The following is a 27,551-nucleotide window of genomic DNA, read 5'->3' as shown; positions in this document are numbered from 1 at the left end:
GACCCTGGGACCAAATTCTATCAAATGGGGGTCTAATTTGTGTCAGTATAGGGGTCCTTGATGTGAAGAAGTTTGAAAACCACTGGTCTAGATTATTGCCCTTAACATGCATAGGCCTCACACACTTCCAACGTAAATAGTAGTACAGATATGCTTGTGAAATGTCCAGATATTACCTGATGTTAAACCGCCATTGCCTATCACGACCAGTGTATCAGTATGTTGTTTAAGCTGTGTAACGCTCCTGTTTCGTATGTGCTAGCGAAGCAGCCGAATCCATTGAAAGGCTATTACCTAAAGATTGGCCTTTCACTTCAACTCAATTCTTCATTATTTCTTTCACGTCTTTATGCCATCTACCAGGAATGATGAAGACCAGTCTAAAGCCTCCCTTGCGGGCAGGCTCTCTATTTCTGTCCCTGCTTTAATACCTCTCATGAATAAGAGAAATAATAGAATATCATGCCATACTAATAGAGCAAAGGGCTGACACGTGCATGGCGTTGCTAAGGCCCAAATAAGCACAGGCTCTTGTATAGAATAGGATTACACTGGTTTTTGATGTAGATAACTAGCTCTCCTGGCAGTTTAACGCTGAGTTCATTGATTCTGAATAAGATAGTATTTCAGCAGGCTTGATGGTGAGCTGTACTAAAGCAGCCCTCCTATTGATGTACCTACCTTCCATGCCTGTATGTTTTATTTGTTATTTTTTTACTTCAAACGTTGTCCTCCGTCCTGATCCAGCGTTGTTTCAAAACCCTGTTTCCCTTTGTCCTAAGCTGGCAGACTCCTCTTCTTGTTTTTTTTCCCTCCTTAATGTGTAGAGTGGCGCTGTAAGTAGTTGAAGATATTTGTGGAAAGATAAGGATGGATTGTTTTTTATTACCAGAGCTGTCTTCTGATCCATATGCAAGGTAGAAATCAAAGAGTGGCTGAAGATTAGAAGAAAGAGCTCCTGGTTTGTCAGAATAATCCCTGCAACTATTTAAAGTCACACAGACTCATCCTTTAAGAGTTTTTGGAGAAATTTAAAATTCACAGGTCCTAAATATAGATTTTAATGCTGGGTGTGAAACTACATTAGCTTAATTAGTGTAGACTAGTTCCTCATTTATTAGGTTAAATCATTGGCATATACCATCTGATTCAGATGGTATATTAGACAGTGAAATAATTAATGTTGCCAGTTTGATTAAAACAAAGTTAACTGACATTTGCATTTGCAGCCTCAACAAAAGAGCCCAGTCATGATGTAATAAATAACATTTAATAAATAAATTCAGAGGCAGTAGCTTATTAGAAGTGTTGGAATTGTATAGTACCCGGTGGAGCTTTTGACCACCAGTGATGTTGATGTGAGCAGGTACCCGTTCTGATATTGCAATTGCAATTTGTGATGATGGTGTCATTTTTTGCGGGGATCTGTACCACAGATAGGGACTCGAGTTTGAGACTCAGACGCACAGTGACTTGAGACTGGACTTGAGACTCATCCTTAAAAGACTTCAGACTTGACTCGGACTTGAGGTGGGGGACTCGTGAACAATGTTTATTTTTAGGAAACATCTGATGAGCGTGCCGTTATTCCTCTCCCTGCGTTACCTGTAACCTACCAACGTAACGCAACTACGTATCTGCTGCGCACGGCCGCACGGGAGAGAGGACGACAAACACTGGCAGCTGCTCAGCCATTCATCGGAAACTTTGGCTTTAAAACAACAAGACCCAAACAAAGAAGCGCTCAGTGCAACATGGCCTTTTATTGTGGCCAGCCTAAAGCACACCTGTGTCCACCTGTCTGTTTTTTACCAGCTGAAAACTCCACCTTGCTATTTATTGAATGTAAAAATGTCACCACAAAGTGCGTAGGCCTTCTTGCTCTGCATAAAGAGAAGTCTGAAACATGTAGAGGTGGATAGATTATCTCGGCAAAGGAGAAGTGCTCACTAACACAGATTTTGACAGATTTGTGAACAATATTTGAGAGAAATAGGCCTTTTGTGTACATAGAGAAAGTCTCAGATCTTTGAGTTCAGCTCATGATGAATGGGGGCAAAAACAAAAGTGTTGATAATTTTGTTCAATGATAATAACGGCAGCTAGTTAGCCACGATTAGAGGTTACTTTAACACTATCTCTGTAATTCATATATAGAGTTGAGACAGAGCAGCTGGGGGACATGTGGAACTTTAGATTTGACTGAGAAAACAACTTTGGCTGTGTCAATGAGCCGTAGAACTAAAACCGATAGAATGTGCACGGTACAAACAACCTCTCTGAAAAGGCAGATCATGAAGACATTTCAATCTCACAGTCGAAGCTTCGCAGCGAAACAAGGATCACGCCATTAATGCGATATGGGGGTGCTAAATGTCTGATTTCACATAGAACTACCAGTTTTCTCCCTATAAGTTAATATACAGCATACATACATTACAATACGTTTAATGCTGTAAATAAACACGTAAACAGAAAAAAAACTTCAAATAAATGTTTTTAAAGTGTGTGAATTGTAACCCTAACCCTGGGTCGTCAGTGCGCATGTGTGAGTGCAGTGGCATGAGGAAAACTTGCTGAAGAGAAGGAGCCCCAGCTCCTTCATCAGTGTTGTGCCGAGAATATTATCTGTGTCTTGAAACAGAACCGCGATGTGCATTTTGCAGACAAACAGAATTATTATCTATTACGTTACGAGTGCAGGTGTCATCCGTTAGGTATCCCGTTGGGTTCGTTTTGATAGGCTATGTTGTTAACAAGCTTCATCTACGTGCGGAGAATCTGCAGCTGATTGGGATAGTGAGTGAAAAAATCTGTGTATTTTCAGCAACTTTATAAAATGTACTGCTGATAGAGAAAGTGAGCAGAGCAGACACATTCGGGGAGAGAGAGACAGGCCGATGTGTTTGCAGCAGAGGTGTAGGTGAGTGGGGGGGGGAAAGAGAACTAAAGGGAAAAACACTAAAATAAGGTGGAGAATAAAGTACAATTAAAATGGCCAAATAAGAAATAAGCTGGTAGAAATAGAAAATGTACCGCACTTTCCCTCTGCCTCTAACCCCATACTCTAACCTGACAGGATGACATGTTTTAGACAAATCTGTCTATAATATAGGGCAGCTGTGATTTATAATTTGATAGGTATGGCTTAACTTTAAACTGGCAATGTGTAACTGAACTAGCCACACACAAAATACAGCAATGTAAACATTTTTACCAATAGTTGCTGCTTCAAACCTCAGCTGATGTTATTCCTATTGTTGAGAACTTTTGATCAGCGTTAAAAATTAAACTTGCTAGACAGCTTTTGAGATTAGTGTTGCCTTGACGACTGAGGGTTAAAAAAGGCTGATTAAATTTTCCACTATTTGCATGCCATCAGGAAGAGTGGGATTTAGTGGGAATGCCTGTCTCTTGCTGATTAGCTTTTAAATTGCAGTCTGCAGCTTGGCACTTGCATGTTTATCAAAGAATGGATTCTCTTGGTGGCTCCTCTCCACATTTCAATGGCTGATATAGGCAGTGCTATGTGGAATGGACAATTAAAAAGATAACATGTCCACACATCCAAATCGTTTTAACAGGGGCTGGAAAAATCAGGGGACATTTCAGGCGAAACTACAATCACATCGACATGTTGTAATATGTTATAATATGGCTGCCCCGAAATGTTCTGCTGATTCTAACCTCATGCTGTGAGTCGTAGCGTCGACCTCACTGTACACAGAGCAACACAGTTAAACTGCATGGTGGACTATTAACTTATAGAAACCTACATTAAATGGAAATAGAGAGGGAAAGGGAGAGCTGCCCAATACAGAGTTTACCAATTAATCGATAACTTGATTAGTCAGTTGAAACAAAATTAATCTGCAAATATTTTGATAATTCATTTATCGTTTAAAGTAATTTTTCAAGCAGAAATGCTATACATTCAGATTCTTAAATATCATTTTGGACCAACAACACCAGAGTGAGGACACAGTGCAGTACCAAACCGAATCTGAAGGATGCAGCCTTATGGGGGGGATATTTATCTTTTATAGACCTACAGAGATTAACTATGTCCAAAAAAGTTTATTCTTCCCCGGTACTTTGAAGAAGCAAAAAATAAATAAATCTGCAAACAAGAAAAAGCAGGATGCAGAAGCACATACAAAAAGCTTTCTTTTATTTTGTGTGCTCAAAGAAAAGGATGGTGTCACCAATTTTGCAGTTCTACTTAGCTCTATAAAATGTTTTAGCTCTTCACCTCGCCTGGCTTTACCTCTGTTACCTCACCCAGGAGTTAGGGAGTTGAAACCTAAACAGAGCTTTAAGGAAGTGTCAGTATTGGCTTTATATTTGTCAGGTGGCCAGAAATGCTAATATTGAAGTTTAATGTACTCCATGTCTGCTGGATGTGTAAATAGGCACTTTTGCACTTACACTTTTGATGTAACTATAATTCTATTGAATTAGTAGCTCAACTTCAACACTACTTGTGCCTGTTTATTATACTGTTGCTGCCCTAGAAGAGGGAAAGCTATTTCAAAGTTTGAGCTGTGTTGTCTAGCCTTCTCTAAATCAGCAAGGAGACACACCGAGAGGTGGAACCTGGTGGGACGCTGACAGCTCCAACCTGGTGGAAAGAGCCTCCCATTGAGTGTTTGTGTTTGTGTGTGCAAATGCCTTTGACTGGGTCATTAAGCATATTTCTTTATCTGTTCAAGTGTGGTACAGTAGGTGTCGAGGAGTATGTGTAGAAAACTTTGCAGAAATCAGTTTCCCAGACTTGATGTGCCTTAGCAAATGGTTCTGTCATGAATTTAAAGATGATTCCAGTGTTTCTCTGACAAGCGTTTTTAGACAATTTCCCCAGGCCGTGATCAGAACAGAGGCTTTTCTCTGCTGCTCAAGTACAAACTCCCAACTCCAACTGAAGTGCTTTGGTAATTTATAGAATTCATTACTGATTTGCAATGTTCTTTAAACACTTTTTTCACAATAACTATATTGGATTAAATGTGTGAGCGCTTTATATTGAAGCGATTAAACCACACTAGTTGGTCAAAAAGACCCCCCAAAATGGTTAGTGGAACGTTGCCCGGCATATAGTTGAAAAGAGATTGACTTGCGGCTTGTTGAAGCGTGTCCCTGTCCTCTTCTGGACAGCTGCTGGATGCCACATCCCTGCAACTCTAAAGTGACTCTGGAGGCAGTTTATGTTGGAGAAATGGACATCCAATAGTCGGCAGCAGCGCCGTGCTGTTTAATCAGCATGTTGATATGCCACACCTGTCGGATACTGCAGGTCGATAACTAGAACTTGTGGAAGGTTAAATGGCCGGCGGCTATACCATTCAATAGTTTAATTCATTACTCACACTCTAATGCGCTGATGATCAATCTTGTGACATTTTTCTTTATACGGCACCAAGTGACACTCAAAATCTCAAATGTTTACTTACACACTACTAGTGCATTGTGTATTAAAGACATTATATGTCAGTTTGCTGGCATGAGAATAACTATTTGATATTTATCTCCATTTGACAAGTTCATACACAACATATTATCTTTTTAAATGGGTTTTCCTTTTTAGTTTGGACAGTCTTTTTTTTTTTAAATCAAATATCTTGCTAACAATAAATTATAAAATTGAAATTATTGGGGTTTTTGTGGTAACACAGTTTCAGACTCTTAGTCTTTAAAATCACTTCTAAATGTTGACTGTTCTTGAAAATCCTGTATTGATTTTAAAGACTACAGTTTCAAACGTGTAAAACACCTTAAAACCATCTTGTAAACAAGTAAAATCCATCTTGGCGATGCTCTTCACAGTGATTATGGCACCATGATCGCTTGAGGAAATGAGAATCCTGGAGATTTGGAGGCAATCACTGTTGGAGACACATAACAAGGCACAATGGCTCCCAGAGAGAGGCAAAGTAAAGGATGGGGAATGGTTTAGACAGAGGAATTGGTGCATGGAGAGAGACAGAGTGAAAGGGTTTGGGAGTTGGAGAGGTAATGGGAGGGAGGATGAGAGTGACAGGAAGAGGGGAGCTGCTAGAACGAGAGGGAGGCTGTGCAGCAGGTAGAGCCGCTAGATGAGATAAAGAAGAAATCATTCAGTCAATCAGCCCAGCCCGCGGTGCAATCATCAGATCTCATCTGTTTTCAAGAGCAATTCTGCCTTTTATTGAGCTGTTGTGCCTCAAACAGAGATGCTGCAATGGGGAACGTTAACCCGTGCAATGCCACATGCTCCTGCATCTGATATCAATGGACTATCAAGGTTACTGCTGAAATATGAATCAGTTTTTACTGATACTGGCTGACTTGATGTTGTTTTCTCAATGAGAACAAACTGTTTTGTTCATCCAGCGATAAATACTCTTTCATGCTGTCTGAATCAGGGCCTGAAAACCACAACTGCAATATCAGAAATGATATAATCTATGCTTGGATCCTTTAAAGTATGGATCACGGGGACAGAACTATAACTGAGTAATAAATGAGCAATTCAAGCTTATGAATTATTCTAATTGCATGACTTATTTTTATGTACTTCAGTACTTCATTTGTTCTCTCAGGTTACTGTTCAGTCATTGCAAGCAGCTGAGGTACCAGCTGGTCTCACCTGGCCGGTGGGTCCTTGCATCGCTGATCGTTACTTTCTTAAATATCCAAACAGTGACATAATAGTAGTCCTAGGATGAAAACAATAACCGCATTGAGCCCAGCTCAAAATCTCCTCCATCGTTATTAAGTATTCTGGGATACTTAGCTACCCAGTCCACACGGGTCAGCTCCCAAAGTGTCCTGATGTTTGTCTTGCTGTTACTAATATACCGTAAAACTTTGATTAATAGCTTGGGCTTTTATTTTCTAAAATCACTGAATTGACGCTGCCTGTATTTGGGACAGGCCTTTAATTTCTTTCACACAAAACTGAAATAAGATACTAATGAAACAGTTTATTTATTTAAAACAGTATGAATATTACTGTACTCAAATAATATCAAATACAGCGGTAAATCTATAAGAATCAGACTTTGGGGCTCGTTGTTTTTGTTAAATGAAGTGAACGATTGAATTGTGGAGAATCTAACGATGTGCAGCATGTTCATACTGACATATTGATCATAAGTTTAAACATTAATATTTGTATCAACGATCTGAGCAGCTCAGAAGCAGCTAAAGCGGCGACACCTCTGGGTTTAAGAGGTTTTATGCATCCAAAGAACTTCTATAAAAACCAGACCAGGCGTTTAATGGAGACCTGCGTGTATTTGTCAGTAAAGGAGGTAGGCGGCTGTTTGGGACTCGGATATTAATTGACTTAATGGTATCACATACTGCATATCTTGTTTACATTATTTTCCATGGACCTTCCATTTAAAGACAGAGATAATTTGATCCAGTCCAGGAAGACCTCTGATGTAGTAGCGTTTTGCCTGTTATTTTCTATATTTCTATATGTTTGGGCCTTGCATTTCCTCCAGACGTGAGCCGAAAGGTCAGCGGAGAAGTGACCAAGCCCATCTATGGATGTCAGGTGACCATACAGTCAGAGCAGGAGAAACAGATGATGAAGATGTACCGCAGAGAGGAGAAGAGGGAGAGGAAGAGAGGCAAAGGAACAGATGACAGCGACTCCTCAGATGCTGCCATGACCTTCGACCCCAGAGAGATGAGAGCCCAGCGGTATGTCATCTCTCCCATCTTTCTCTTGGTCCTTTTGCCCTTATTTGTCTTTTTTCTTTGTCTGTTCGTCTCCTCCTGTGCTGTTGGTATCCACTCTGAAACCGACACGCTTCTGCATTTTTCATGACAACTTGGCTGGAGCTTCATGAAAAAAAAAAACACAGCGATGCTTCAGCTTCTCACGTCTTACTGTGTACAGGACTTTTCAGAAAGTTTAATTTCAGAAGATGGGGGGGGGGAAGAGCAGCGATCTGTTTAATTAAAAACTTAGCACGGCCAAATCCAGCCCAATGTGAAGAAAAAGATTAGCAGAGAGGTAAGCCACTTTAGGAAGGAACATAATGCCTCGCATCTGTGCCTCTTCATTTCAATCATCAACTATTATTCTAAAGCAAAAATAGCGATGGCTCTGAGGGTTCACATATGGAACCACGTGGTTGCAGATGTGACATTGTGCAGATGTTTTTGTCGAAATGACATTGCCGTTTATTCTGTTCTTCCTTTAATTTGACAGAAGACTGTCATTTACTTTTGTCTTTCTCCTCACCTTGAAGTACTTAGTTTTACTGTATGAATCACCTTTTATTTGCAGTTGCTGTCTTTTCTGAATTGTTCCTGTTCCATGTGTCTTGTGTGTGTGTGCTTGCACAGGGAGCAGGCCCTGCTGACTGCACGACGTGAACCTATACTGAGCAGAGAAAGAGTTTATGAACGTATTCGATATCCCAATGTCTACGACAGCTATGCAGAGGCCGCGAAGACGCCTGCGTTTGTTGGAGGAGCTAAGGTGAGGTTACCAAAGAAAACGTTTAATCAAAACCTCATAATATGTGGCATTATTGAATTTTTATTATGGGATTTATTACACAGATTTAATTAGTACTGTTTGATCTGCTATGTACTTTTAAGGAAGCATTAACAATATGGCAATTAACAAACGTTTTTGTGAAAATATAGCTTATTGTGTATTTCGTAACTTTGAACGACTTTCCAAGTTTTATGTGTTTTAAAATTCAGGTATGTTATCTTAGTTCTTTGAGGTCATGTGTGTTTTCTACATTTCTTTGTGTTTGTGTGTGTGACATTCAGATGCTTCTACCCGAGGGAATCCGCAGGGAGAACAGTAAGATGTATGAAGAGGTGGAGATCCCACCCAACGACCCCATGCCTATCGGCTTTGAAGAGAAACCTGTCTACATCTCTGAACTAGATGAGGTAGGAGCCACTGTGTGTGTGTGTGTGTGTGTGTGTGTGTGTGTTAGATTACTGTGTTGTTCCTAAGACAGCCAGTGACATTTCCAAAGTCAGGACAGCTTAGTCAAATCCATCACGGTCACCTCACGGTCTTATTTCAGTGATGATGTCCTCACATTTAGTTTTCCTGGGGTTGTGATCTTGTAAGGCATCCGTTGTGCAATGTCTCTGCCCGTTTAACATCAACTCTGGTGTACTGCCAGCTTTTAGAACAATACAGTACATGCTGTTATTGTAATAGTAGTAATAATAAAAATAATACATTTTATTTCTATAGCTCTTTTCAGGACACTCAAAGACACTTTACAGGTAAAAGCAGAAGTTATGTACATTTAAAACAGACTAAAAACATAAATAGCATAATATAAAATATATGAACAGTACATAAAAACATGTGGTGCGGAAATACATAAGAGCAAAGGGACGACCATCTAAATAACAACACAACAAACAGCAGCAGGTGTAATAGGTGGGTTTTGATAAGCGATTTGAAAGAGTCCATGTCGCTGCAATCTGGGATGTGTATGGGTAAGGAGTTTCACAGGGAGGGGGGGTGCGATGGTGAAAGCTCTGACGCCCCAGGTACGGTGCTTGGTCCTGATTTGAGGTGAGAAGAGGTTAGTGTCAGAAGAGCGGAGGTTACTGGAGGGATCGTGGTGGTGGAGCAGGTCTGTGAGGTAGGAAGGGGCCTTGTTATGGAGGGCTTTATGCGTGAGGAGGAGGATTTTGTACTGAACGTGTTGGGGAACAGGGAGCCAGGGAAGATTCTGGAGGACAGGGGGGATGTGGTCACGGGTGCTCTGGCGGGCAGCAGAGTTGATATATTGGATATATTGAAGTTTATTTAGGGCTTTGGCAGGTGAACAATATAGATGGTCATCACGTAGAACATTGTTGTCTGTATTATGTGTGTTTTTATGTCCCTTTTAAACATTTAAATTGGTCCTTTGAGTTGTAGTTAATCAAAATGGTTATTAATTGATTGTTTAAAGCTGAACCCAAATGGACTCCGTAAGCAGAGTCCAGGCTTTAGAGCTGAGAAAATATAATGGGTCTCCAACGCCAGCGAGGGATTACTTTATCAGCTCTGCATATCAATGTCTCAGTGTTTTTAAGTACATTTGTATGAACAACAGGACTTGCCTGCATGTCTGTTGACCTTGCCTGATGCCCTGGGGGTACCTACAGTCCCTGTTAGTGTCAGCGAGCAGCAGAGTACTGTGGCTGTAAAGGCCAGTGAGTGATGTTCCTTCTTAATGGAAGTGCTGTAGCTCTCAGCCGGCTGTCAGTCCACACAATGACCCGTCAGTCTGACTGACACCTTGACTGACAAACCCACACTCATACTGGTACAGGCATTCCCCCTGGCTTTACCCAGCTACCACTGGGCCATATTAGAGGGCAGCAGGTTGGAAAAGCAGAGAGCTCTGTCTGCTCCGGCCTTTGGGGAAGAGGTACGGCAGGAGGACGGAGAATGCTTCACACGCATTATTGTCTTTGAAAGGCTCTGCTCCCATCCTGTCTGCCAAAGTGGGCTCTGTAATCCATCATTACTGCATCACTAGTGAAGATGCAGCAGTGCAAAAGGTCACCCCTTCTTCTCCAAATCAGGCCTTTTGTTGATGATGATCCTAAAGTACGATCCCCATAAACCTCGGAAGCATTTTGTCACACTCCAGGAGACTAGTGTAACTGCTCACCTCTGTTAACCTTCCCGTCACTCATGCTAATGAACATCATAATAAATAAGATCCAGCTTTTGTGTGTGTGTGTGTGTGTGTGTGTAATTGACTGTTTGTGGATGGAAGTCTGTGTCTTGTGCCATGACAAATTGATAAACGGATGGTTTAATCACATCTACACCGTTGCTCTTGTTGTTCCCAGTTTGCGATACTGGCTCAGGTGTGTGTGAGTGTGTGTGAGTGCTGAGGTCTCTCCAATGCTTGTCAATTTCAATCCCCGTCAGGGTGATCTTTGAGGATTTGACTATTAATCCTTCCATTAGGCACAAGGACGTGTCCACAGAGAGCGTTGTATAGTCAAACAGCATTTTGTATATATGAGCAGTGCTTATGTGAATGGCTTCCTTCCTTTTTCTCTAGATCTTTTTCTACCTACTAGTAGGAGTGTGACGAGACACTGAGCTCATGAGACGAGACGAGACATGATTTTGATACGGGATGTTAACACAATTTATAATGAATTTTCAATGCTAAATTGTATAAAAAGTTTGAGCATTCTAAGAATTAATTTCCAGCCCTCTGATTCTTTCTGTACCAATTTATGATGGAAATGTTTTTATTTATCTAAAGCAGTGTTTCTCAACGGGGGCCATTCATAGGACGACGAGGGGCGCTGGAAGCAATATTTTGGAAAAGGGGGCGTTGAGAGGCTCTTGGGGGGCAAGAAAACTGTGCTGCCTTCACGGGAATGGGAAGTCAGAGTCTGATCTGAAAAATTGTACGCACATGGTCTTTACTGCGTAAACCCTGGAAAATGGACGATCTCTTTCTTGGTATTACCGTGGAAAAGCGTTTGTCTCTCTGAGCAAAACACGGTGAACGCCTTGTTATCACCGTGGTTACACATTTACAAGAGGGATTTCCGCTGTCGGACTTCCCCTGAAAGCAACTTCGACCAGCATCCAGCACCTGATGCGACACCTGCGAGTACTGTGAAGGGGACCCACCTCACCTCGACTTGTCAGAGAAGACACACATGAGGGAGAGATTCTGAATGTGCAGAACATTTTGAACATAAGCAGAAAACCTCACATCATTAAAGTCCAGTCAATAAATGAATTAAAAGGAATGAATTTATCACTGAGGTGAAAAGGCGCCACATGCACATTTAAAGAAGTTACTTCCCCAAAGACACAAAAGAGGAGGGAAGACTAGATCATGTGTGTTGACTCTGCAGGGATGATTTTAAATAAGTTGATTTTGAAAGGAAGAAATTTTGAATTGCCACCTGAAGTTTGAGTCTCCCTTTTATATAAATAAAAACATTTCCACCATAAATTGGTGCAGAAAAGGCAGACATTGGGGCAGAAATGTAGAAATTAAGTCTTTGATGCTCAAAACTTTCTGGGGGAGGACCTCACGAACCCCCACTAATAACAATAGTAACAGCAACAATAACAATAATAATCAACAATATTCAGGGCAAATGAGGGACTTGGATAAGGGATGTGGGTGCAGAACCACTGATCTAAAGGGAAACACAAATTTTTAGGTTGCAGGTGACATTTAACACTTGAACAGAATCTAATGCAGTGCAGCTCTCAGGCTTTCTGTGTTGCTTTCAGGTTTCCCCTGTAGATCAACTTTTCTCATTTAATAACATACCTGCTGAGTCAGCACACGTGCAGCATGATTTAGTCTTCCGTCCTCTTTCGAGTCTTCTGTTTGGGGAAGTAACCTCTCTAAATGTTTGCGTGGCATCTTTTCACCTCAATGACACGTTAACTCATTTTAATTCAGTTAGAAACTCCTGGACTTAAATAGCTCCTGTGTTTCAGCAGCTTTTCTGCTCATCTTCAAAACTTTCTGCATGTTCAGAATCCAACTCTCATATCTGTGGTCTCTGACATGTCAAGAAAAAAATTTAAAGTCTGCCTGCCCTGTACTCTGCTGTGCATTACGTTATTGCTTCGCCGGTTGTTTCCCCTTCAGACCGGTTGGAAACCGAAACTAACTGAAACACAAATCCACCTGTAAACTTGAAACAGAGCAAGTCTAGCTTCAGTTTCTAGATGTTTATATTGCAAAACTCTACCAGCTACAACTTACAGCATGAGACCTATCATGGTGTACGCTGGTGTCGCATCAGCTGGGTGGAGATGATTCGCTCCACGGGTCGAAGTTATACAGTTGTCTATGTCAATTAAGTGAGTCTTAAAGTGCCAATTAAATGTTAATTAAGATTTAGATTTGCTTTTTTCTGTGTGTCAGTAGACATGCTTTCTTGAAGCTTTAATCCTCCAGGGCTTCAATGATGTAGTATTTGAAAGTCAAAGGAACCTGGGGCCACGTGACTAGAACAGGTTCCAGATATGTTAGTTGGAACTGTCCATAACAAGAAACAAGACAATTGGTACTTATCAAACACACGCATGCTCAACAAACAGCCAATGGTAAATTGTAAATCACATCTGGAGTATTAGCTTACAGTCAGTGGCTCTTCCTTGAGCTGACAAAAGGAAATGTAAATGTATATAGCATCAAAGATGTCCCCATACCTCTATCGTCTCATCCATCGGTCTGTGTTAAAATCTCACCTACATGCTCGCAGACGTTTATTGTAAACAAGCACACTTTAATTACTACTCACTGTTTACCCACAATCCCTGTGACCAAGACTTAGTTACCAAGAATCTGCAACCTAAAATTTATTTCTCACGTCAACTACATCCCTTTAAGTCTTAGTAGTCTGAGTAACTTGTGGAAAAACACAGCTGACCACAAAGATAAAGATGAAAAACCTCTTAGACAAAGAGGTGTAGGGACTGTAGCATCCTGGGGAGGGCTGTCACAATAACTGCAATATTTCAGTATCACGCAATTGACAAGCCAACCACAGGGGACAGCAAGCAACCGCCACAACCACTATGTTCACGTTTCCAAGGTGAGGATTATTAATAACTGGAGAAAATGGATGGAAGGCCGGGTTCCCATAGCAGCTCATACTGAATTCAAGAAGATGAAGAGATGAATTCAGCAGAGTGAAAAAGATTCAGCGGGAGAAAACAAATTGACTATGCTAAACTTTGGATCCGATACCAAGGAGCTGTTTGATTCTTTGTGTAGAATGAGCCATTTCTGTCTACATACGCCGCGGGTCCTCTTGCATGGAAGTCGCCATGCTGTGCCGCCATGTTTCTACAGTAGCCTGAACGGACAAACAGCGCTACAGAGCAACTTTTGTCACTATGTTGAATACGTACGAAGAAGAAGAACAACAACACGTAATGTTGTTAATAGTAGTAGTCGACTGGTTTATTAGAAGTAAGAAAAGAAGAGAAATTTGGACAAATGGAGGTCCACACATATTATTCAGCACAAGAGCCGTCAGAGCGTGTCGGCCACCGTAGCTTCTCCTGCACGCTTGGAAAGGGAGGGGTGAGTGTCAGAATAATCTGAATATTTATTTATTGCAAAAAGAGAAATAAAGTGTACATGATTAGTGCAAAATCACATGTTGTGTATAATACAATACAATAGAGAAAGACCAATTTAGGTCAGTCGGAGCGGGTTTGTCAAGACACCACATGCAATATTCCGAGAAATTCATTATTGAAGATACAAACCAAAGAAAGTCAAGGGCAGCATGGAGCTGGAAAACGGTGCCATATTGTATTACAACAATGACTTGACTTACTTATATCTGTTGTATTGGGTTTGCAAATTTAGTGCAGTGTTATGGTTAGTATTTGTAAGAATGAGAATGAGGAGTGTTTGCACTCCAGGATCAAAAGACAGTTGAAAAATCTAAGGCATCTGTGAGATGGATAAATCAGTTTCAGGACCAGTCCTACTGCTTGGGTATTGCTAGGTCTCCCATTTATTGGGAGTATTTAAGACGGCGTAATTGGATGCAAATGTCTCCAGGGAGCTCATTTCCTGGGAAGGGAAAAAAACAAAACGGTGAATAAATATCCCAGGAAGATTGTTTTGATTCTGCTGTACAGAGTCTGTCAGGTTACAGGTTTTTTTTTTTGTGCTGTCTATCATACATTCAGCCATTACTGAATTATTGTCATAGCTTCTTCTGGAAAGACTTGAACCTAAACAATCTGAATAGGAGCTAGGAAATTCTGAGGCTCCATCTTTGTCTTCTCACGCTTTCTAAAAGGCTTATCTCTTTTTTTTTTTTTCTCCCTAGCTCACTAGCAGTTCCCCCTTCATCTTTGAAAGTCCCTGTGTAACTGATATAGATTGATATGGAACCGCTTCTGCTGAGCGATGTGAATTAGCCTCAGTCAAATAGCAGCTCTATTCATTAACTTAAGCCCGGGCAACTCTGGAACAAAGTGCCTCACTCCTCTAAAGCGCCGGCACACAATGCCTAATAAGTATTTACGTGCTATTAGGAAGGCTTTGAAAGGAAGGCTGAAAAGTCTGTCGCCCCCCCCCCTCCTCTTCCCATTTACACTGAGTGCCGATTGACATTTATTGAAAGCTGTAATGGGAAACAGGGCTGTGCGAGCATGGTACGCCTTTTAATAGTGCTATGAAACATTAAAAGTGGAGAATTTATTAGGGCGCTTTTTAACTAATGAATCAGTGTCTAGGCGTCCTGCACTTGCCACTGTGGTAAAAGCCTTCCTAATTTATCCAAATAAATACTGTAAGTTATGTTGTGTTACATGTTGTCAGTGTGTGTGTTGTGAGTGAGAGCAAGTGTCACTCTTAAATAGTACTGATGGACCAAACAGACATGTACACTAGTACTACTACTACTACAATGCTGATGTACATCATTATACTAACAGCTAAATGGATACTGGAACTGCAGTATAGAAAGAAGCTTGACGGCACAGACAACAGCACTTCCTATGAACTACTAATTGATAGGAATCCACTCAAGCTGCTAACACGTTCTAAGAAATGACACATTACCACAGGGAAACAGTCTACAGAGGGAGACTGATTAAGGAACGCAGAAAGCTCTGCTCTTTAGCTGCAACCGGAGCGCCATAGTGGGCGTAGGGGGGTTTGAAAGGCATTGTGATGAATGACCCCCCCCCCCCCCCCCAATTTGTTCTGTGTATCATTGGTGTTGCTTGGCACTTAAAACATTCTTATTTCATGATTTTCTACTCATTGTTCGTCCCTCTTCTGCACAGTTATGGTGTCAGATAGTCATTGAACATAGCGTAACTTCTTGAATAAAAGCTGGTATTCAAATAATGGCAGTCAACTAAAAGCCAGCATGGACAACTGAAAGTGGTCCCTAATAAAAGACAGGTAAACACTGAGGGAGGTGAGATCACCTGTACTATAGGCCTAATGGCTCTCATGGGAAATTCAGCATAATGTACATTTCCACAGCATTAATTCCATCAGTACAACCGTGGCAGATCAGATAACACGGAGGCTTCTCAGTAAAATATGTTAAAATATCCAAACTATAATAAGGAAACCTAAGAATAAAGGCCCGTCTGTAATATAAGTGTGTGTTAGGGTTAATAAAGGCTGGCAGAAACCAATAATGCCGTTCGCTAAAAAAGATATAAAGCGGGGCATGGAATTTTCTGTACTTTAAAGCAACATTATTAAGTAGTTATTATTTTATTTTAAAATAAAAGCTTCAAATTCATTTTGATGATACACTGACTGGTGAATGGTGTCTCTGTCATTACCACTTCAGGCTCCAAGTGCTTGCTACTGCACTATGTTACACTGGAATCCTGGGCAGGACATTTATCATAACAGTAGTAATATCAATGTAAACCCTGCTACTGCTGATTGACCGAAGCTAAGCAGGTTTGGGCTTGGCCAGTACCTGGATGGGAGACCACCTGGGAAAACTAAGTAGCTGTTGGAAGTGGTGTTGGTGGGCCAGTAGGGTCTAGGGTCTGGTCCTAATAATAAGAACCTAATGCCTCAGTGCAGAGATGGACACTGCACTGTAGGAGATGCTGTCCTTCAGATGAGACGTAAACACGAGTTCCTGACTCATTGTGGTCATTAAAGGTCCCATGGCACTTGTCGCAAAGAGTGGCCATCTAATCATCCCCCGCAGTAATTCTCTGCCTCAAGCTGATGTGTGGTGAGCGTTCTGCCGCTAAATGGCTGCCGTGCATCACCCAGGTGGGTGCTACACATTGGTGGTGGTTGAGGTGAGTTCCCCCCACTTCACTGTGAAGCACTTTGAGTATCTATGATAAAGCGCTATATGTATAAATGTAATTCATTATTATTATTATTTTATGGCTCCAACATGACGCTTTAGAAAGCAATCTATAAGACGAAGCAAAAAGTATTTAATGTACAACGTGAGTTCTTTGGAAGAAGATAGCTGGGTATTCGCCGTATGAAGATCATGGCAGAGGCTGCGAAGAGGCCGAAGAAGACGTTGTTGGAGGAAGCAAGGATGAGCCTCTGTGGACATAATGTAAGCTAATAGCAGAGGTGAAGAGACAGAAGAGGACATTGTTGGAGGAAGCAAGGATGAGCCTCTGTGGACATAATGTAAGCTAATAGCAGAGGTGAAGAGACAGAAGAGGACGTTGTTGGAGGAAGCAAGGATGAGCCTCTGTGGACATAATGTAAGCTAATAGCAGAGGTGAAGAGACCGAAGAGGACGTTGTTGGAGGAAGCAAGGATGAGCCTCTGTGGACATAATGTAAGCTAATAGCAGAGGTGAAGAGACAGAAGAGGACATTGTTGGAGGAAGCAAGGATGAGCCTCTGTGGACATAATGTAAGCTAATAGCAGAGGTGAAGAGACCGAAGAGGACGTTGTTGGAGGAAGCAAGGATGAGCCTCTGTGGACATAATGTAAGCTAATAGCAGAGGTGAAGAGACCGAAGAGGACGTTGTTGGAGGAAGCAAGGATGAGCCTCTGTGGACATAATGTAAGCTAATAGCAGAGGTGAAGAGACAGAAGAGGACATTGTTGGAGGAAGCAAGGATGAGCCTCTGTGGACATAATGTAAGCTAATAGCAGAGGTGAAGAGACCGAAGAGGACGTTGTTGGAGGAAGCAAGGATGAGCCTCTGTGGACATAATGTAAGCTAATAGCAGAGGTGAAGAGACCGAAGAGGACGTTGTTGGAGGAAACAAGTAGCCTCTGTGGACATAATGTAAGCTAATAGCAGAGGTGAAGAGACCGAAGAGGACGTTGTTGGAGGAAGGAAGGATGAGCCTCTGTGGACATAATGTAAGCTAATAGCAGAGCTGAAGAGACCGAAGAGGACGTTGTTGGAGGAAACAAGTAGCCTCTGTGGACATAATGTAAGCTAATAGCAGAGGTGAAGAGACAGAAGAGGACGTTGTTGGAGGAAACAAGTAGCCTCTGTGGACATAATGTAAGCTAATAGCAGAGGTGAAGAGACCGAAGAGGACGTTGTTGGAGGAAGGAAGGATGAGCCTCTGTGGACATAATGTAAGCTAATAGCAGAGCTGAAGAGACCGAAGAGGACGTTGTTGGAGGAAACAAGTAGCCTCTGTGGACATAATGTAAGCTAATAGCAGAGGTGAAGAGACAGAAGAGGACGCCGAGCTGGCGTTCTTTCTGCTAGACCACTAAGTAATATTGCTGTGTCTTGTGTTGGCGCACTTGCTCGGTGTTTGGCTGTGTTAGCAAAGTTGTCGACTTGCTAGTCGTAATGAATGCATGTGTACGACAACGGTGAATTACACTACGTTAGGGGCGCCAATCGCACCAAATCTTACATAATGTTGCTTTAATGGTATATAGGATAAATTCAGCATGAAGCATTTTCACAGCATTAATTTTATCAGTAAAACGGAGTTGTGTAATTTTTACTTTACAAAGTAAACTTTTTATATTAAAGAGACTTTATACCCACATAATGTCCCTTGTTTGATAAATACATCAGCGGTCACATTATTAGGTACACCTTTCTAATACCTGGTAGGATCCCCCCTGTGAACATGGACGTTCTGCTGCATGTTGACATGGCAACATCACACACTTACTGCAGATCTATATCTATCAGTTATGCTGCAAATCTCCATTTCAAACACATCCCAAAGGTGCTGTATTGGACGGAGAGTCATGTTGGTGGAACCATGATGAGATGACACTATGCTTTGCATTATCCAGTAGCCATCAAAAGATGAGTGGCCATAAGGGGGTGCACACGATCAGAAACTGTACTCAGGTAGCCTGTGGCATTTATACAATGTACAGTTGGTGTTAAGGGACCCAATGTGTGCCAAGAAAACATTCCCCACACCAGAAGGCCCCCAGCCCAACCTCAACGGTTGACACAAGGCAGAAGGATCCTTGGATTACATCAAATTCTGTCTTTACCATCTGTATGTGGTGATGTAGAGATATAGAGATTCGACAGACCAGGCAACATTTTTCCTGTCTTTACTGTCCAGTTTTGGTGAGTCTGCACCCACTGTAGCCTCCGTTTCCTGTTCTTAACTGACAGGAGTGGGCTTCTGCTGCTGTAGCCCATCCACTACAAGGTCCCGCGTGCTGTGCATTCAGAGATGCTCTTCTCCATAGCACTGTTGTGACATCTGGTAATTTGAGTTACTGTCACCTTCCTGTCTGGTTGAACCTCTGACTTCTCTCAATAACGAGGTGTTTTTTGCTCACATAACTGCAGCTCACTGGATCAATTCTGTTTCTTGCACCATTTTCTGTGAACTCTAGAGACTATTGTGTGCGGAAAATCCCAGGAGATCAGCAGTCTCCTTTATGTTTCTCTTAACCACCGCTCAAATTGGAAGGTTGATGTGTCCAAATATGTGAGAAAGATACAGCTGGAAGTGTCAAATGACGGTCTGCTGGCTAGTACTTCAATTCTCAACTGATGGTAACAAGTGAGCAGGCTTGGTGCTGTTTTCATTCTGATGTGTTCCACCATCACAACCCTCACTCAACATCCTTTGATTCTCCTGGCTGTTGACAGTTTGGCCTCTCCTTTCCTGAGCAGGAAGCAGCAGGTGTATAAGCACAGGCCTGCAAAGATGAGGCAGAACTCAACAGCCCTCCACCCATAATTAATCCACTTGATTGCATTTCCTAATCCAGTTTTGATGCGGTTCCCCCACAGCACACTGTGGCCCCGTGTGTTTGCTTAGACTTGCTAAGCAGAAGCTGCGAGTCTTCAAGGTTTCTGTGAAGGGTTCAAGGGTTTTACAGTCCTGTCTGATGGAGTGGCAGAACTCTCAAATGACACAACAGTACATCACCTTAAAAATACCTTTCTGTCACTCACTGAAAAAGGTGTGTGCATAGTTTATTTCAGTCTGTAATTAAATTAGATGTATCATGTTTTACTTCATTTGTACATTTTGGTGCCTCATCTTAAATCTCTTATTTTAATAAAAGCTTATTTAGTCTATTTTAATCAGTCGATTATTGTTAGTTTAGTCCAAGCAGAAGAAAGAGTCTTAATTACATAATCATAGAATATTCATATCATTATATACCTGAAATTATAGTGACCTTTCATCAGGCAGTATAAAAGTTTAGTTTAGTTTAGCGCTGTGATTGGCCAGCTTGTGCATTTGGGGCGTGGCTTAGTGAAAGTTGAATTATGTGTTCATAATAAAACATTAACTTTTACATTTCCTCTGCACCAGGGTACAGGACCTTCTCTCACTCAGAGGCATCTGAAAATAAAAAGTGCTCCAGGTTAGGCTGCTGGATAGAGCTTTTCTGTACAAATAAAATCCAACTGAAATAAACTGCAGGATAGCACAGCTCAGTGTTTCCCACAGAGTGGTAGAGGGCTATATCTCTATATTTTATTTGAAAGAACACATTACACTATTTCTAGGTGGTTAGTTCTTATTTCACCATTTAAATTCTTTATTCTCCACCTTATTTGTGTTTACTCACAAACTGCTGTAATCTGCTGTTTTCTTCAGCCACACTCACACCTACACCTGTCTCTCTCTCTCTCCCTGTATGCGTCTGCTCTGTTGGCTTTATTCATCAGCAGGTGAGCCGCGTGGAGGAGGCTTTAATTCGTTAATGACGTTGCCTATCGAAATAATCAAGACCACTGTGGTACTGAGACTACTAGACAACTGTGTGTCAAGGTTTTAATAGTTTAGGGTTTTTATTTTTATTTCGTTTTGACTTTTTGCTTTCAATTTCACTTTAGTTTTAATTAGTTTTTAACGTGGGGTTTTCGTGGGTTTAGTTTTTATTTTTAGAAAATGCTTAGTTTTAGTTTTGTTTTTATTAGTTTTAGTGTTACTTTTAGACTTTGCCTCTGCAGAATGGTAAGTTCAGTTTAGTTTAGTCTAGTTTAATTTAAAACATTACAAGTACAGTCATTAGAAATAATGCAGATTTGTGAAAAGGCACTTCTTTTTTAAGCTATCTAAAGCTTGTACATAGGGGCCCAAACGGGAGGGAGAGAGAGAGAGAGAGAGATCAGTGTTTCCCCTAGGATGGTGTAGCAGCGGAGGTGAAACAAATTTTATTTTGTGTGTGCGTGTAGTATGTCTGAATAGAAAACCCCAACACAGCATGTCTCAGCAGCATTGCTCTTGTCTCCATGAGCATGTGATACCTTAAGATTTCAGTGTTTTCCCATAGGTTTATGTGAGCTTTAGATGAATGTTTTGGTGGTGGTTGTAGTAGTCATGGTCAGGAGGGTGGGGGATTTTGGGCACACCCTCCCCCCTAAGAAAATTTTACATTTTCCAATGAAAAATATGTAATTTCACATCATCTGAGGCCATTATTTTCACAATATCTCTGAACCAAATAGTTGGAAAAGCTAGAGCAGATAATAAATAAACACTTAAATGTCAGTCTACTGGAGAGGAACTACAACCATAAGATTTGTGAAAAGTAATTTGGTTGGTTATGATGCTCTCCACAGTGATTTTACATTGGGCATCACCCCCTAAGCCTTAATGGAAAATCCTGTTAATATGAGCTCAGAATCATTATAGAAACTATTGTTCATGTTTGCCTTTTGAGTCTTCATTTTACATTTATCTGTATAAACAACACATAAATATAGGCAACATGAGAAACCTCCTCCCTTCTGAGGTGCATTTTATTTGAACATTAAAATCCAAAAAGAAACGTCTCCTCATCAGCTTAAAAGGACTAGTTTGTATCACTAATTTGCTTTACTAACCTCGGGTTCTCCAGTCACCTCCGTCCTTTCTTTTCCTAACGACCACTTTTCCAGACTCATCTGAAAACTTAAAAATAATGGACAGAGCTGTAAGATACACCAGTTTAGTCCAAGTTTGTACCTGGTGATCTCAACATTGGACAGGTAGTAATAAAATACAGCTACCAGTTACTTTCTTTAAATTGAGCTAATGTTAAGTTACATAGCAGCCAAAAGAAACAGCCTACTGTAGAAGCTTTCCTTCTCTGAAGGGGAGGGGAGATGCTAGCTGGCGCAAACAGACTTCACTTTTCCAGCATTTGGGGAAACAGACAGACCTTTCTTGCTCTTTGGAAGCTAACACACCGTAACCAACACCGTACATTTACTGCCAGAATATTTTCCTCCGCTTGCGTTCACTGATGGGCTGCTTTTATATATATATATAATTTTATTTCTACTACAAAAGAAGCACATGCAATCGTCAGTATAATTTCTAACCTACATACAGAAAGCCTAAGAGCTAAACTACCCTAATCCTACTACCCACTGGTCCCAGGAAATTCAAACATCAGTCTCTAGCTCTATCGTTCTTAGTTAAATAGGTGAAATACAATAAATGGAGGTGAAATAATTGATGGACAGCTAAGAAACTGGAAGATAATGTAGCCCCCCCCTTGTAGCCACAACCAACAGGTCCCTGAAGGTAAGTATGACTGGAAAGCAGTTATATTAAAATCTAAAACAAGTTCGGCTGAGATATCATCAGCATTTTATTAGGCCTGAACAGCAAATAACTTTTATTTTAAAACTGATTTCAGTGTAGTTGCAGTCATAAGAGCCATGGCAAATTCTGGCAAAAAAGAACAGCACAAATGTAATGCCTTACTTAGTACTTACTTAAAGGGATAATTATTTTTATAGAAGGCTCTTAGCATAAAGTTATCTTTTGTCGTACTGTACACCACATATACAGGCCTGGAGTTCATTCAATCACAATAAGGCAGGAGTCGCGACATCATAGTTACTATTAATCTTTGTTTATTTTGAAATGTGAAAGAAATGCTAAGCTGTGGTGTTGATGCAGGGTGGGCTGTGCTGCGTTTGTTTGAGGTTTTGGGGCTAACAAGGCTCTTGGTGCTTTTTCAGCAGGTGCTTATGAATGAAGTGATGGATTACCTCATTCTTCACTATCTCCATCCTACTCCCAGCTCTCCATCTCCCTTCTTTTTGCCCTCTCCCCCTCTTCTTCCTGCTGCTGTTCAGTAGGGAAATGAATGGGCCTCCTGTTTGCTGCATCCGCATCTCACTCTGTCAAACTCCACCGTGCATCTGGTGCGGAGGGTTGGTGTGCATGTGGATCCTGAGGATTGGCTCTGGGATTTACGGTGTGTGTTTGTGTGTGTGTGTGTGGGGGGGTGTGTTTGGCCAGGTCATTTAGTACTCTGCATGCAGGCTTGGAGCAGGCTGATAAGCTGTTTGCAAAAACTGGCAATTAAAAGTTGATCAGGCTGTCAATTCAAATGGAATGAAATGGAACCAGAAAGTAATTAAAAGGATGGCATGAAAATGACAACAATTATATCTCTTAGCTTCCCATTACCGATGCACAGAGGAATTTAATTAGTTTAGGTGCTCATATAGTGACTCGTACAGTAAACACACAATAACACAAAATAGCAAATACCACAAAAAAACAACTTAACTGGTGGCTGCTGCTTGTGTATACACACAGACTGGCCATCTCACTTTCACTATTATACCCACACACAGAGAGGCCAATGGACACAGACAACACTGGTGTTTGGCTATTGCTGTTGAATCATTAGTGTGATCTATGTGGGTCCAATTACTGTGTTTTAAGTGGCTTGTGGATTGGCGGGATATTCCCAGTCCTCCCAGTTTGCCCATATGGCCGTAGGCTGTGTACTTGCTGTGTTAATTAATCTGTCAGCTTCCATCCCACACAGCGTTGGCCCAAGATGGGCTGATGGGCACCTTCTTATGCACACACAGTATGTACTGCTGAAAACGCTTGCTTAGACTTTATAGACAGCTTACAAAGCTGAGACAGTCAATCTGCTGCCTGTATTTCTTTATAGAGAAACATCCTCTCAGTCTTTGTCTTCTCCCATAAAGCCTGAGATTGCTCACCGAGTATCTTCATAGTCCAGAAAATGTTGCAAGACAGAGTCCTGCGAGATCCAGCTGGGTTTTAAAGATTGGTTCTGCCACAGACTCAAGCAGCTGCTCTCATTAGAAATTTTACTGAACCCTGCTGCTAAAAGGTTGACCGCAGATGCGTATGGTCCTGTAACAGCCAGCTGGGCTCGGCAGTGCTTTCTCTCCTCGTTTTAAATGCTAGGGCCTTGCTATAAACAGGGGCTGCTTTCAGCTGAATGTAGCCAGGAACATTCAAATGGAATGATGAGGATTGATTTCCAATAAAGCAGCAAGTTGGTTGTCATAATCGGTCCATGTTTTAGTGGGTTTTAGTGACTGGCTTCAGAGATCTGATTGTAACAAAACACAAGGCTACTGGATTCCTACATTTGAGTGCTGTATCTGGGGAAAAGAGAACAAATGAGCCTGTTGGCTCTGGGTGTGTTTTCTTTGAATTTCTACTTCTCAACTTAATTAACTTGGCATCTTGCCTTGTGATGTCAATTTGACTTTCTGGCTCCTGTTTGTACGGCTTAATGTGATAGTGACGAGGTCTAGTCACTGACTGATTGATCAGCTGGGTCGTGTGGTATAAAATTGACTGTTCAGCAGCATAAAAGCTGAAAATAAGCTAAATGTTATTTTGACTTTTGTGTACAAACAGAGAGTGTGTTGGGCTGTGGAACAAAACAACGTGATTTAGATTAAGCCAGAGCCATTGTGCTAATCTTTGCTCCTTCTAGCCGCCTCCTCCTGAACACGCAACACCTTCCCCTCCTTCTGGTTTCCATCTGTTTCACTAAAGTTATTGTTATAAACATTGGGTCCGAGCTGCAATGCAGTAATCACTGAGTTTTCTATGATGACTGATGCGCGCACACACACACGCACACACAGAATAAATATGTCTTACTTGAAAACTTTTCACTATGCTAAATTTCTTTCCTACTCAGAATCCACAGCAGATGATGGCAGCTGAAAATGTTTACGGATTGGTCCAAATTTTACAGGCGTGAAATATTTGGGAGGTGTTTACAAACCAATAGTCAATTATTTGTTTTCACGAAACTGAATTAGGAACATTTTATATTACCTAAAAATGCAAGCCATCAGCAACAACAACAAGCCTGTTACAATAAATTTATTAAATCTTGCGCCTTTTCACACGGGAAGCGATTTATGCACCTAGTAATTAATTTTCAATGAGAGGCAAGCATGTCGTTCTGACAGGCGGGCGCGTTCCTGTGAAACTGTCGCGGTTGCGCTCGCCTCACGTACATTCCCGACCACTGCTGGAGTTGAATTGTCTTTTTGTACGTGACGCTCAGCACAGATCAGTGGAAGAGAGACTGATCCTCGCTGTTTGTGAGTTTCCAGAATCTATTACTGTTTACTAAATAGTTATCAGCAGGAGGGAATCCGCAGAGCGTCCAGTTAAAGTTATGTATAAATTTAACTTAAGTTAAATTAGGCTACAGTTTTACAGCGCACAGAAGCCGTTGCTGTGGTCACTGTCTACAGAGCGCCTGCCGTTTCCTCGTGGAGCGCTTGTCTCCGTGTCTGTTCACACGTAGTATTGCTTCCCGTGTAAAAAAAAAAAAAAAAAACCTTCACGCACCAACCATGAAACCTAACATCCTCTCTCTTCTGCCTGCAATTGCACAAAGGCGTTTGATTGTTCTTAACATTTTACTTTACCAAAGTAATGCTGAGATCTGTGAACATGGCAACATTGCTTGAAAAAGGTCGAACAGGTGAAGAAACACAAGCAGTCAGATAATCAAGCAGGTTGAAAACAGTTTTTCCAGCTTATCTAAACCACTTTATTTGGAGGTCCAACTGAAAGTGAGCACACATTACAAACCAGCCGGTTGTTTGCTCAAAGAAGTTAAAAGTTTTATTCAGAAGTACTTCATGGTTCACAAAATCAAAAGCCTTTTTAAAATCCTGCTTTTATATCAGTACATGAGTAATAATAATCAGTCACAGGACATTTTTGTTTCTGCAATGAGTACTTTTACTTTTAATTAGGGCTGGGTACGTTAACGAGTTATTATCGCGTTAACGCATTAATTAATGCCAATCAATAATTTTATCTCACGTTAAAGCTGCTTTTAATGTTATTATTATTTTGAAGGTCCGTTGCTCACTGGCTCTGAATACACATACAGTCAAACCCTGGGTCACAGGAGGGGCGGGATGTTGATCAGCCTGCAGATCAGCCACCCAAACAAGTGGCGGAGGGAGGCGTCAGCAGACTACGCTGGATGGAGCGTGCGGGAGAAGTAGATAAACAAAAGCAAGACAAGCGATCAAGCGCCACGGCGAAGTGGATAGCTACACACTGCGTGCTGGTTAGTGTTGGGGAAGATGTCGTTCTTAGGAACATTCTTAAAATCACAACGTAGCTTGCCCCACCGGGGTTGATCTGCGCTTCTCAGGTAAACCGCAAGTAAACGGAAGGCGCTCTATGTGTAGGAACCATGGCAACGGCTTCTGTGCGCTACACAGCTGTAGCCTATTTAACTTAGATAAAAATATAAAATTATACATAACTTTACCTGCCAGGCCTTCATCTAGTTTTGAGGGAATGCTCTGCCATGTGAGTTCCCTCCTGCTGATGTCCTATTTAGTAAACAGCAAAAGATTCTGGAAACTCACAGAGGGAGCGAGGATCAGTCTCTTTTCCAATGATTTATGCTACGCGTCGCGTACAAAAAGACTATTCAACTTCAGCGGCAGGCATTTTTTTTGTTTGTTTTTTCTTGTTGTGCCAGAGAGATTTTGCCTTAACAAAAGAGTTTTTAATATACTTCTTTGTCTTCTTTATTATTTATTTAAATATGTTACATTTACTAACATTTTCAGTGCAGGACTTTTTTAAAGTGTGGTATTAGTATTAGTACTTTTACTTAAGTAAAGGATCTGAATACTTTGTCCACCACTAACATGCACAAACACACACACATATAACTGAGTAACTTAAATTATTATTGAAAGGGATTCTGTTTGTCATGTCAGCAGCCTCTGACAAACACAGCCATACTAATAGTACTTTTTATTTTTAAAACGGGTACTTTGACTCAAGTAGAAATTTAAATGGAAGACTTCTGCTTTTAGTGGAGTAATATTACAGTAAAATGATTTGTGTACTTCATCCAACACGGGTTAAAATGAATCTTGGGGGACAATACTACATTTAAGGCCAAACATTGTAAAGATGTGTTGCGTTTGATTTTGTTAAAGCAATACACCCCCTCTCTTGCCAGGTGATCTGTCCTTTCTATAGCAAACATAGCCGGGAACATCGATCATACTGGTTGCAATATTAGAATTAAGCAAAATCTCAGTGATTAATTTGGTGAGTATGATATTATCATTACCTGATAGAACTGATGGCCAGACAGAGATAAAGCCCAAGTTGTAATATATCACAGTTTTATCTTTAAATTAATTTTAACAATATTTTTCTACATTCTTAAAACACATTCAGTATCAATTCTACTGGATTCCTTATATGAAGTGAAACCCCATATGAAGCAATTAACAGTAATACATTTTTTTCCAGACAGAAACAGACACAAAATCATATACAGAAAGCTTATCCAGCTTTTGTTTTGCTGATTTTCAGTTAAATTATATGTTCCTAG

At 41.1% G+C, this 27,551-nt stretch overlaps 1 protein-coding gene across 1 annotated transcript in view; it reads left to right on the top strand.

Moving 5' to 3' along the window:
• The window catches only part of ascc3 (activating signal cointegrator 1 complex subunit 3), a 177,222-nt gene that overhangs the window by 30,417 nt on the left and 119,254 nt on the right, over positions 1–27,551 (top strand). The window contains exons 6-8 of the mRNA XM_038712324.1: positions 7,491–7,692; positions 8,344–8,479; positions 8,782–8,907. Of these exons, the coding sequence (XP_038568252.1) occupies positions 7,491–7,692; positions 8,344–8,479; positions 8,782–8,907 (464 nt within the window). The remainder of the gene's footprint in view (positions 1–7,490; positions 7,693–8,343; positions 8,480–8,781; positions 8,908–27,551) is intronic.

This window comes from Micropterus salmoides, unplaced genomic scaffold (genome assembly GCF_014851395.1).
Source record: "Micropterus salmoides isolate LMB-PRFRI ecotype aquatic unplaced genomic scaffold, ASM1485139v1 Ms_hic_scaffold_11, whole genome shotgun sequence".
In the NCBI taxonomy this organism is placed as follows: domain Eukaryota; kingdom Metazoa; phylum Chordata; class Actinopteri; order Centrarchiformes; family Centrarchidae; genus Micropterus; species Micropterus salmoides.
The sequence above is the reverse complement of the archived record's forward strand: the minus strand, read 5'-3'. Positions and strand labels throughout refer to the sequence as shown.